The sequence below is a fragment of the Heptranchias perlo genome, chromosome 13 (genome assembly GCF_035084215.1).
Source record: "Heptranchias perlo isolate sHepPer1 chromosome 13, sHepPer1.hap1, whole genome shotgun sequence".
Lineage (NCBI taxonomy): Eukaryota > Metazoa > Chordata > Chondrichthyes > Hexanchiformes > Hexanchidae > Heptranchias > Heptranchias perlo.
This window is the reverse complement of record NC_090337.1, coordinates 58560056-58573081: the sequence shown is the minus strand read 5'-3', so window position 1 is coordinate 58573081 and position 13026 is coordinate 58560056. Positions and strand designations below refer to the sequence as shown.

The following is a 13026-nucleotide window of genomic DNA, read 5'->3' as shown; positions in this document are numbered from 1 at the left end:
TGCCCTCGCCTTCTGTTGCTGGGAGTTGTCGCAGTGCACTTAAATGGAGGGTTTCTGGCTGTCCTTTGTAGGTCATCATCAAACAGGAACCAGGAGAAGCAGTGGCCCAGCAATCGGGGGTCATGCCCGTGCCCACGCAGCAGCCGGTGCAGCAGTTTGTGACTGTGAAAGGTGGCCAGGTGATTGCCGTCTCCCCCCAGAAACACAGCAGCAGTCTCGGAGCAGGAGCCACCCAGACTAAGGTATGGCCTCAGAGGTGACTTTTCATGGAGCGAAGAGCAGGCTGCAAGGAAGGCCTGCTGACCATCACAAGGGTGAAATGAGGTAATCATTGACCCCCCAGTGCCACCATCAAACCGATGCTCAGCACCCTTGGGAACTCTGGCACCTTAAAGGCGGTTTCCCTGCTGAGTTAAGAGGGGCACCTGTAAACAGGAACAATTCTAAAACAGCCTTCAAGTGAAATCAAGGCGGGAATGTGGATAAATACGCAGCCTTTAGGCTTCTCCTGTAACTCAGGGCCTCACTCAGCCAAGTTCAGGAATTGCTGCAAGGCAGCTCCATCCGATTTTAATCTACAAAACAAGATATTCGGGGCTGGGGAGCAGGAAGGTTCTTGTGGTTTTAATTATCGTCGAAGGGTGGTTTGATTGTTAAAAGGCCTCCTGATCGTGACCTAATACATTCTACATATTTCTTGAAACATAAATTCAACAAGGATCGCTGCTCCTAAGCGCCACCCTGGAAAATGCACATACATGGACATCAGGTGAGGATAGGATCAGGCTCAGCTCTGATCCCCCCCCACCTCCACAGCCAACTAGTCTGCTGAAACTCACTGCAGACTCATACATAAAGAGCAGCCACTTAGGCAGGGCACTGGAGGCTGCCTGGCACCTCTGGAGCCAGTACAAGAGTCGGCCTTCAGGAGAGGGGATATTAAAGCTCACAGAAAGGGACAGGAAATGCCCACCTGGTCCATCATGTGTTCCCCACCCCCCCCCCCCCAGCTTTCTCCCCCCAATCCATAAATGGTGCAATTACTTACACCACTGATCCTCTCCCCTAATTACTCAATCTCCTAGGAGAGGCAAAAACAAAACAGAACAGGAATTAGGAACAGGAATAAGCCATTCAGCCCGTCGGGCCTGCTCCGCCTTTCAGTTAGATCACGGCTGATCTGTACCTCAACTCCATTTACCTGCCTTTGCTCCATACCCCTTGATACCCTTCCCTAACAAAATTCTATCGATCTCAGTCTGGAAACCTCCAATTGTTCACAGCCTTTTGTGGGGGGGGGGTTCCAGATTTCATAGAATTACATAGAATTTACAGCACAGAAACAGGCCATTCGGCCCAACTGGTCTATACTGGTGTTTATGCTCCACACTAGCCTCCTCCCTCCCTACTTCGTCTAACCCTATCAGGATATCCTGCTATTCCTTTCTCCTCATGTACTTGTCTAGTTTCTCCTTAAAGGCATCTATGCTATTCGCCTCAACCACTTCATGTGGTAGCGAGTTGCACATTCTAATGCTCTCTAGGTAAAGAATTCCTTATTGTATTTATTACTTATTTCCACTGCCCCTTGTTTGTTTGGAGGGTGCGAGTGGTGCTAGCCCTTTGTGACTAAGAGTGTCCTCTCACCCGCAGGTGATTGGGATTCCAGTGGGTTCAGCCTTGCAGCCGGTGGTGAAGCAGGCGGTGGCACTGAGCGGCGGTCAGATAATTGTCGCCAAACCGGGCACCGCCGTTGCCAGAGCCGTTGGACAGAAGCAGATTGTGGCTCAGGGGGTGGCAAAGGCCGTGGTGAGCGGAACGAGCGGAACCATCGTCGCTCAGCCCGTGCAGGCGGTCACCAAGGCTCAGAGTTCGTCCGCTGTCCAGAAATCAGGATCGCAAGGCTCAGGTAGGGAGAGACGCCCATCTTTGCTTCTTAACCAGCGAGTGCCAACAATGGATTTCAATCAACCGGGCTCTTTCTGATCGTCATCTCCGTGGTGATGACTGCAGATCTGTCGTGAGTGGTTATTGTTGGTGAAACAGTAGGAGTGGGAACCAGGAATGTATCCAGTGACTGGTTGTACTTCTGCTATTTGAGTCATGCCGGGACAGAATTTCTCTGTTGTTTATAGTAAACTGTGAACGTGTTCTCTATTCGCACACTTAACATTGCAGTAATGGGCAGAGGAACTCTCCCCGCCCTCCCCCGCCCCACACACACACACACACACTTGTGCCAATTCTTTCCCCTCCCCCCGCAAGCAGTTGCTGATATTTCCTTCATTAACTTGTTCTCAATATCAATTTCCTCAGATTTATTTCTGTGTATTTACAAAAACAAGGTTTGAAACCATGGGTGGGGGGGGGCGGTAATTTTGACCTTGGACGATAGTGTAAAATGGGCGATATCAGATCAGCCGCCCGTTGTACATCTCTCCCCAATTTTATTTTCATTGAAGTCTTTGGAAATGGGGAGAGATGTGTAACGGGCAGTTGATCCAATATCGCCCATTTTACACTATCTCGTCCAAGGTCAAAATTACCCCCCCACCCCACCTTGTGTAATATTTGTCATGTTGAACAGTTCAAAAAGGAGATGTGCTCCAACTTGGATCTGGCAAAAACCCTTTCAAACAGAAGGCCGGACTCGGACTCAGAGAGCCCAGCTGTACCTTACCTCCTTTGAGCCTCTTATGTTTGGGCCAGTAACCACTGTGTACAGATGTGATGCATAAAAATCACTCGTCACCATGAAAGTTTTGAGCTGCATCATTCTGGACAGAGGGGGAGGCCTGCAAGAACAAGGAGTAACCCCATCTCGGCCTGACCTCGATTAAATTACACCAGTGACAGCCATTCCATCCAACTCCTGCAATAGAAACACTGGGCAGGGCTGGGCAATCGATTGCAGGGCTATGGAGAAAGAGCAGGGGAGTGGGACTAATTGGAGAGCTCTTTCAGAGAGCCGACACAGGCACGATGGGCCGAATGGCCTCCTCCTGTGCTGTAAGATTCTATGATATTGAGGGCAAAAGTCTTTTTTAAAAAAATGCCAACTTTTGACCAAGCCACAGAGCTGACGGCCATGTTCTGCTGTGGTCATTTTATGTTGCTAACCCCTCCCCCCGGCGTCTTGACATAGGCGGGAATCCCGCTCGGAGTGCGCGGACAATATTTAAATTACTCTGACCCCAGGAAACCAGCCGGCTCCAGGGGTGGGCAGGCCTCTAGCTCCGCTGGAGTTGTGGCAGTCGTCCATCGGAGTGGAGAGTCCTGGCCTCCGTCTCCAAGAGCCATGCTACAGAGAGGGACATGTCAAAAAGGGCCTTTAATGGTTTCTTGTGAGGCAGCTGCTAACTGTACGATAAGGGATTTGCTGCTCTACGCTGACAGTTGTGAGGTATATTTACAGTTTAAGGCATATCAGCGCGGAAAGGTTTCATTTAGTTCAGCTATCTTCAGCGTTTTTGGGGTTCTGTTTGGGTCAGTCAAATTTGCTTCGTGCTCCAGACTTTTGCTGACATAGGTGGGAAGATTTAATAGAACAGATGGTCCTACAGTAAAAGTCATATCAAATCCTGTTCCCCTTCCTGCTATTGTCAATTAGTAGTAGAAACGATGACATTAGTTGGGACATTAGTTAGGCTGCAGTTATGCGGAGCGGAGTAGGAGTGCTCCTCCAGGCCCCACAAGGAAACCTTGTGCCTCCCCTGCCCCGGGCTTCCTTTCCCTTCTCCCGACTGTGATTCCCCTCTTACCTTGTGCCAGGGACCATTATTGTGTGCAATTATGGGTACTTCATTACAGGAATGATATAAAAGCAATGGAAAAGGTTGCAGCATAGATTGACTGGCTTGTTACCAGCATTGAGAGGCTACTGTTATGAAGAGAAACTCTCTGAACTACTTTCACTCGAGCTGAGAAGATTAAGCGGTGACCTGACAAGTCTTCAAGTTTGTGACGAGTTATGATCAAGTTCTTTCCAGTGGTCGGCAAGACTGGAGGGCAAAAAATTTTAAGAGACTCACAAAAAGAATTCAAGGGGGTGTTAAGAAAAAAATGCTTTACACAGAGCTTGGTTAAAATGTGGCAATTCTGTGTCGCAAAGCAATGTTGAAGCCGAGTCTGTACGTTCTTTTAAAGGAATTAGGTAGTTGCTTGAAAAAGAGGAATATTAATGAGTGTGTGGGGAGTGAGCAAGAGATTGGAATTAGACTGGATGATTCATGGAGAAAGATACCAGCACAGACCTGACTGATCAAATGGCCTGTTTCTGTGCTGGAACATTCTATTTATCTAGAAATCCTGGGCAAGAGGTGCGTGAAAGAGGTGAGAATGGAGCAGTAGATGGTGCTGCTCAGAAATTGGGATTAAGGCACATTGTTAGGTTACTGCATCGAATAGACTGGATCTGGGAGTGTTTGATGGGACAGTGTGGAGGGAGTTTTACTCTGTATCTAACCCGTGTTGTACCTGATCTGGGAGTGTTTGATGGGACAGTGTAGAGGGAGCTTTACTCTGTATCTAACCCATGCTGTACCTGCCCTGGGAGTGTTTGATGGGACAGTGTAGAGGGAGCTTTACTCTGTATCTAACCCATGCTATACCTGCCCTGGGAGTGTTTGATGGGACAGTGTAGAGGGAGCTTTACTCTGTATCTAACCCGTGCTGTACCTGACCTGCGAGTGTTTGATGGGACAGGGTAGAGTGTATCTAACCTATGCTGTACTTGACCTGGGGAAGTGTTTGCGGGGACAATGTCGAGACAGCTTTATCTATATCGAACTTGTGCTGTATCTGACCAGGGAGTGTTCAATGGAATAGGGTAGATTAACTTTATAATCTAACCCTCACTGTACCTGACCTGGGACTGTTTGATGGAACAGTGTGGGAACTAGCAATAACATCCCTCACTTTGATAAGTAATTTGAAATGCCTGTTAACTGGGAGAAACAGAGGAATTGTTTTGCTTATAGATTGTGAATTATTGATGGGCCAGCAGACTGACAGTTAAAGTATGTCCCAGTCACCCTGACAGCTGGGTTGGAACATATCCAAAACGGGGTTGTTTTTATTATATAAAAAAATAAAATTACCTTTGCAAAACAACATAACTATGGAGTAGTCACTCATCTACCTTTATAATAGGTGCATGTGTTTATAGGCATTGCCTACTGTATTTTTCTACACACAGTAAGATTATGGGCTCGATTTTAACTCCCACCCGCTTGGCAGAAACCAGTTTGGGGGGTGGTGTTAAAATGGAGCAGGGGTAAATTAATCAAATCTTTTCCCTCCCCGATCTAGCCGACTGCAATTTTAAATTGCAGGCGGACAAGGTTACCCACCCCAGGCCGGCAGGGTCCTCGTTGAACATCATTGGGGTCTGATCTTCCACTTCGACCTGAGGCCTGAGCGGGGGAGTAGTGGTGGCTTCCCCCGCCGGGAACAGCAGCCAGGGCCAGAAGGGGCCCAGTGAGGTGAGCTTTTAAAAATATTTTTAAGTTTCCTTGTGAGCCAGGTGGAGTAGGAGTGCTCCTCCGGGCCGAACAAGGAAACCTTGTGCCTCCCCTGCCCTGGGCTTCCTCTCCCTTCTCCCGACTGTGATTCCCCTCTTACCTTGTGCCAGGGACCGTACTCCTATTGCCCAATTTTAATGGCTGGTCAGCAAGTAGCATGTTAATATGAGGCTCAGTCGTTAAAATCAGCCACACCTGCTGCCGCTCGCTTTGCTCTGTTCCCGGGAGTAACAGTCGAGCCCTATGAAGCAAGAGAACAGGATTGATCCAGGGAAATTGTTCTCTATGGTGAAGGGTTCACATCCTATGGGTCACATGTATAAAATGAGGAAGCTAGGTAAGAAGGGAAGTCAGAGAGAATGCTCGGCTCTCCTGCTGCTCCCATTTCCCAGCTCTCTGCAGTGCTCCTAAGCCCTCAGACCCCAGTCCTCCAGCACTCCCAGTCTCCTCCTGGACTGCCTACAGAGTCCATCCCTGCCCAGTTTTCCCTCACTTCCAACCTTCGGAGCTCTCCCCATCTCCGGAGCTCTCCCCATCTCCGGAGCTCTCCCCATCTCCGGAGCTCTCCCCATCTCCGGAGCTCTCCCCATCTCCGGAGCTCTCCCCGTCTCCAGACCACTCCTTAACTGCATGCTGTTGCACCTCATTGACAGCTCTCCCATCCGGGTACCATCCTCCAACCTGGCACATGTTGCCTCTCGTCGTACACTGTACCCCAGGCCTTAAAAAAAAAAGGGTAAGAGATAGATATTGAGCATATCAGTAAAGCAGCATGTGTGAGAGCAACACAGAGACACTTGGTGGGGGCCAGGGGACACAGGAAGAGTGAGAAATGATTTGGACACAAACAGATGTTTATACACACACACACACACACACAGACCACAATGAGAAAAGTCCGCAGCAGAGAGAAAAGAAAATGATCGGAGACAAAAAGCAAGACAGAGACTGAGACACAAACAGAGAGTTGGAAAGAAGCAAAGAGAGAGAGAGAGAGAGAGAGAATTTTTGTCCATGAGCACTGCCACAGGTGGTCAACTATATTCGAATACAATGTGTGCTACATGCTATAATGCTCCTGTCATTATAAAATAATGTATCCTTCAACTCTCCACGAGCAATGCCACTGAAGGTCTGCCTGTAATACATAATATACAGAGGTAAACATTCTGTATATATAATACCTCAGAGTATATAATTATATGGGTTATACATATGTATATATATTATAACCTGGCTAAATGCAGCATCTTCCTATGTGTTACATACAGGGATGTTGAGCCTCTGTAATACAGGGTATACTACTCTATAACACTCCTGTACATATATTATACAAGTAACGATCATAGTAAGCAAAGCATGTGAGGAGGCCATTTGGCCTTTCGTGCCTGTGCTGGCTCTTTGAAAGAGCTATTCAATTAGTCCCATTCCCCTGCTCTTTCCCCATAGCCCTGTAATTTTCCCTTCAAGTATTTATCCAATTCCTTTTTGAAAGTTACTATTGAATTTGCTTCCACCACCCTTTCAGGCAGCGCATTCCAGATCATTACAACTCGCTGCGTAAAAAAATGTTTTCTCATGTTGCCTCTGGCTCTTTTGTCGATCACCTTAAATCTGTGTCCTCTGGTTACTGACCCTTCTGCCACTGGAAACAGTTTCTCCTTATTTACTCTATCAAAACCCTTCATGATTTTGAACACCTCTATCAAATCTCCTCTTATCCTTCTCTGCTCTGAGGAGAACAACCCCAGCTTCTCCAGTCTCTCCACATAACTGAAGTCCCTCATCCCTGGTACCATTCTAGTAAATCTCTTCTAAGGCCTTGATATCCTTCCTAAAGTGTGGTGCCCAGAATTAAACACAATACTCTAGCTGAGGCCTAACCAGTGTTGTATAAGGGTTTAGCGTAACTTCCTTGCTTTTGTATTCTATGCCTCTATTAATAAAGCCGAAGATCCCATATGCTTTTTTAACAGCCTTCTCAACTTGTCCTGCCACCTTCAAAGGTTTGTGTATGTTGGAGTGATGACAGAAGCCCACTCTAACCGGGGTTCATATCTTCTTAAGCCGCATCTAAACTGCCGATGATTTAATTTGTATTCCGGGAAACCGGTGCCTGTGAGCTGTGTCTCGGCATTTAACAGCGGCAGACCCGTAGAACCAGCATTTCCAGTGGTTTTGTGCTCAGTGTTTACTGAGTTCCTCAGACTAGAAGGCCCCGCAGTCTGTTCCCTGTCTGTGTCAGCTGATCTCAGGCAGGGCCAGGGATGCTGTGATCAACTTCAGTGCTTCTGGGTTAGGGCGAGAGGGAAAAGAAATCAGCTCCTGCTCAGCAAACGGTGCCCCCTACTGGAGAGTGTGCTCCTGCAGATATTGGGCGAGGACAGGGTCGGGTTGCCTGTGATGCCCCCTCCCCCACATCGTCTGGGTTCGCACATAAAGAGGGGAGTTACCTACGGGCACAAGTGTCAAGGATATGTGCACAAGGCAGCAGTCAGCACCTTGAGGAAGAGAGGTCAGAACTTGTCAGCAAAAAAATAATCCACACAATTACATAACAAACAGATTAAGGAAGTGGTAACGGGGCACTTAGAAAATCATAATATGATTAGGCAGAATCAGCATGGTTTTATGAAAGGGAAATCGTGTTTGACAAATCTGTTAGAGTTTTTTGAGTATCTAGTAGCAGGGTAGATAAAGGGGAACCAGTGGATGTAGTATATTTGGATTTTCAAAAGGCATTCGATAAGGTGCCACATAAAAGGTTGTTAGACAAGATAAGGGCTCATGGGGTTGGGGGGTAATATATTAGCATGAATAGAGGATTGGTTAATTGACAGAAAACAGAGAGTAGGAATAAACTGGTCATTTTCAGGTTGGCAGGCTGTAACTGGTGGGGTGCCACAAGGATCAGTGCGTGGGCCTCAGCTATTTACAATCTATATTAATGACTTAGATGAAGGGACCAAGGGTAATGTATCCAAGTTTGCTGACAATAGAAAGCTGGGTGGGAAAATAAGCTGTGAGGAGGACACAAAGAGTCTGCAAAGGGATATAGACAGATTAAGCGAGTGGGCAAGAAGATGGCAGATGGAGTATAATGTGGGGAAATGTGAGGTTATTCACTTTGGTAGGAAGAACAGAAAAACAGAGTATTTTTTAAATGGTGAAAAACTATTAAATGTTGGTGTTCAGAAGGATTTGGGTATCCTTGCACACGAAACTCAGAAAGTTAACACGCAGGTGCAGCAAGCAATTAGGAAGGCAAATGGTATGTTGGCCTTTATTGCAAGGAGGTTGGAGTACAAGAGTAAGGAGGTCTTGCTGCAATTGTACAGGGCTTTGGTGAGACCACACCTGAGTACTGTATAGTTTTGATTTCCTTACCTAAGGAAGGATATACTTGCCTTAGAGACAGTGCAATGAAGGTTCACTAGATTGATTCCTGGGATGGGAGGGTTGACCTATGAGGAGAGATTGAGCAGAATGGGCCGATACTCTCTGGAGTTTAGAAGAATGAGAGGTGATCTCATTGAAACATATAAGATTCTGAGAGAGCTTTACAGGGTAGATGCTGAGAGGCTGTTTCCCCTGGCTGGAAAGTCTAGAACTAGGGGGCATAGTCTCAGGATAAGAAGTCGACCATTTAGGACTGAGATGAGGAAAAATTTCTTCACTCAGAGGGTTGTGAATCTTTGAAATTCTCTACCCCAGAGGGCTGTGGATGTTCAGTCGTTGAGAGTAAATTCAAGACTGAGATCGATAGATTTTTGGACAATCAAGGGATATGGGGATCGGGCGGGAAATTGGAGTTGAGATCCAAGATCAGCCATGATCTTATTGGATGGTGGAGCAGGCTCGAGGGGCCGCATGGCCTACTCCTGCTCCTATTTCTTATTTTCTTTCCCCACTTATATCCTCTTCTACTCTCCTCACTTGAATGGATTGATTCGTGTTGGGTATGATTCCACGGGCACTGGTATCTCAGCCAAGAGCCCATTGTTTGTGTAAGAGCCCAGTGAGTGCGGGGGTCTATTCTATCACATGAGGCATCACACACATCCTCGCTCAATTGCTTTCACCCTCTCACACACGCACTTCCCAACAGAGGGAGCAATGGGGTGCTGGAACCCCGACTGATTTATTCCCTTCCTAACACAGGGGGACTAGAGGCCAATTGTAGCCCCTCTACTGCTGCCCTGGCTGAGGTCAGCTCAGCTGGGTCATATCTGGGTTCACCTGTACTGTTTGGCTCAGTACCACACTGTGTGGTGCACTCACCCGCTGAGCTGAGGATGGAGGGGAGGGGGTGAAGGGCGGGGAGTGGGGGGGTGGTGGTGCTCTAAGATAACTGGAATGTAATCTGCGATCGGATCATCAGGATCAAGACCCGCCCCTCCCTAGGGATATTACCTGGCGAGGACTGCCATGTGTTCTCGTTGATGGTTGGTGTTAGGCTGGAGGCAATGAATTGCGAGATGGCAGCCTCTGCTGCTGACACTTCTGATTCTACCTCTTCAATGTGGCCTCATTCCCAAGTGATATGACTTGGTGGTGGGGGTGGGGGGCTCGCTGTGTTTAACAATCCTTGTAGGAGATGGGTTTAGATAAAGTAAATAAAGAGAAACTGTTCCCATTGGTGGAAAGGTTGAGAACCAGAGGACACAGATTTAAGGTGATTGGCAAAAGAACCAAAGGCAACACGAGGAAAATCTTTTTTACGCAGTGATTGGTTATGATCTGGAATGTGCTGCCTGAAAGGGCAGTGGAAGCAGATGCAATCGTGGCTATCAAAAAGGAATTGGATAAATATTTGACGGGAAAGAATTTGCAGGGCTACAGGGAAGGAGCTCTTGCAAAGAGCTGGCACAGGCTTGATGGGCCGAATGGCCGCCTTCTGTGCTGTAATGATTCTATGAATTCTGCTAGCCGCAATGGGGAGCTGATTACAGTAAAGTATTATTAGTGATGTAAAGAGTTAAATCTCATCTGTAGTTCCTACTGCAAAAGGGCGTGAAATTCTTTCTCAATAATTTTACTGATAAACTTGGCGTGACCACTCTTACTGACTTTATCACGGACATTATAAACTGGAGGAATCCTAATTTTAGACGATATACCTGCACGTCTTGTATAAGGAGGCCACATACCAGACAACAGTGGGGTGTCGTAATTTTTTTTCATGACGAGGGTTTGGTGACTCCTGAGCTGTGAGGTCACTTGTGGAATAACTTGCTGTCCCTTTTGTGTTGTGTGTTTTTGTTTTGTTTAAACGTCAGAGGGAGTACAAACACGAGGGGATGTTTGCCTCTGGACAGATGGTTGTTGTCAGCGTGACCTGTTTGAAGTGATGACGTCGCTGGCAGCAGCCCGCCCTGGGAGTGTGCCTATTTTTAGCTGCTCCCCTTGTTTTTAGTTTAAAAACAAGTCCAAAGTCAACGCCGATCATTAAAGCCAGCGTAATCACGGGTCATGTTCGCAGCCACAGTCTGCTCTTATCCCTTCGAGAGCTCAGTGTCACGGCTGCACCATTAACCCTTTCCACTTCCCTGAATAACTTGTTTCTTTGAAAACTGCTGTCAAGTAACTTCAAAAAAACGAAATCTGATTTCCAGAAGGAAGTAATTCTTTCTGCTCAGATCATATTTCTGTCCCTCTGTCTCCAACTCTCACAGTCACTCTGGCTCCCTCTCTTGCTCACACACTGTCTCTCTCACACTCTCTCTTTCTTGCTTCACTCTTTTTTCTTTCTCTGTCTCTGTGTCCTGACCAGCGTTCCTCCCTCACCCAACACCGCCAAAAACAGATTAATTGGTCATTTATCTCATTGCAGTGTGTGGGACCATGTTGTGCATTAATTGGCTGCTGTGTCTGCCTACTTAACAACTGGGACTACACTCCAAAAGTGGTTCGTTGGCCGTGAAGCACCGTGGGATTTTCCGAGGATGTGAAAGGTGCTATATATAAATGGAAGTTGTCACTCAAACTAGCCTCAGTACCCCTGACAGGGCGGGGGAGGTGAGATCAGCTTCCCGTTGCTATCCAGTGATGCCAGCTACAAGTGTGTGTGTGGACGGACAGCGGGTCAGGTCAGGATCGGGCTCAGCTGTGAAGCTCGATCAGCCTGTGGACACTTAACAATGGGGGCGGGGGGGAGAGGGGAGGGGGCATGGTGGGGGGGGAGAGGGGAGGGGGGCATGGTGGGGGGGGAGAGGGGAGGGGGCATGGTGGGGGGGGAGAGGGGCATGGTGGGGGGGGAGGGGGGCATGGTGGGGGGGAGAGGGGAGGGGGCATGGTGGGGGGAGAGGTGCATGGTGGGGGGAGAGAGGGGAGGGGGCATGTTGGGGGGGAGAGGGGAGGGGGCATGTTGGGGGGGAGAGGGGAGGGGGCATGTTGGGGGGGAGAGGGGAGGGGGCATGTTGGGGGGGAGAGGGGAGGGGGCATGGTGGGGGGGGAGAGGGGAGGGGGCATGGTGGGGGGGGAGAGGGGCATGGTGGGGGGGGAGAGGGGCATGGTGGGGGGGAGAGGGGCATGGTGGGGGGGAGGGGGGCATGGTGGGGGGGAGAGGGGCATGGTGGGGGGGAGAGGGGAGGGGGCATGGTGGGGGGAGAGGTGCATGGTGGGGGGGGGAGAGGGGAGAGGGGCATGGTGGGGGGAGAGAGGGGAGGGGGCATGGTGGGGGGGGAGGGGAAGGGGCATGGTGGGGGGGGGAGGGGGAGGGGAGGGGGCATGGTGGGGGGGGAGGGGGCATGGTGGGGGGGGGAGAGGGCATGGTGGGGGGGAGAGGGCATGGTGGGGGGGAGAGGGGGCATGGTGGGGAGGGGAGGGGGGCATGGTGGGGGGGGGAGAGGGGAGGGGGGCATGGTGGCGGGGGGAGAGGGGAGGGGGGCATGGTGGGGAGGGGAGGGGGCATGGTGGGGGGGGGGAGAGGGGAGGGGGCATGTTGGGTCCGAGCCCACGCCTTCCCATCCCATTAATTTTAATAGACAAAAAAAATCACTGAACGCGTGGACGCACTTTCCTGATACGCATTCCCAGCAGGCTCCACTCCGTACCAGGATCTTGCAATCAGAAAATTGGCCCAATGGTCCTGACCCCATTGAGGTGCCCCCAGTCAATGATTAACCTTGTGCTAACAGCTTCACACTGGACACTTCCAGTGATTGGTGAATAACCACACACACCCCTGTTTCCATCTCCGTTAATGAGTAGACACTTTGCCACTGGTTGGAGGTTTGGACCCTGGTCAGTTCACAGCGTGTGAATACTGCCATGGTGTGCTGATTGGTATATTTAGTGCCGATTGGTATATTTTCATTCTCCAAACACTGCCCCCCCTCATTGTATACCATACTGCTTGAAACATGTATTTTTACTCTGTCTTATGCTTTAAAACGCATTTCCAGTTTCCGTGGTTTTTTTTGGTTATTGCCTGCGCTACTGACTCCCACTGTCCGCCAGTCCCACTGAAGCAAGGTGGTAATCTCACGGAGGGTGTCGTTCT

General features: G+C 49.1%; 1 protein-coding gene across 5 annotated transcripts in view; it reads left to right on the top strand.

Annotated features, from left to right (window-relative positions):
- The window catches only part of yeats2 (YEATS domain containing 2), a 188966-nt gene that overhangs the window by 86398 nt on the left and 89542 nt on the right, over nucleotides 1–13026 (top strand). For all 5 annotated transcript variants that reach the window (XM_067995545.1, XM_067995543.1, XM_067995546.1 and 2 more), the window contains 2 exons: nucleotides 72–242; nucleotides 1654–1909. In XM_067995545.1, coding sequence (XP_067851646.1) covers nucleotides 72–242; nucleotides 1654–1909 — 427 coding nt within the window. The remainder of the gene's footprint in view (nucleotides 1–71; nucleotides 243–1653; nucleotides 1910–13026) is intronic.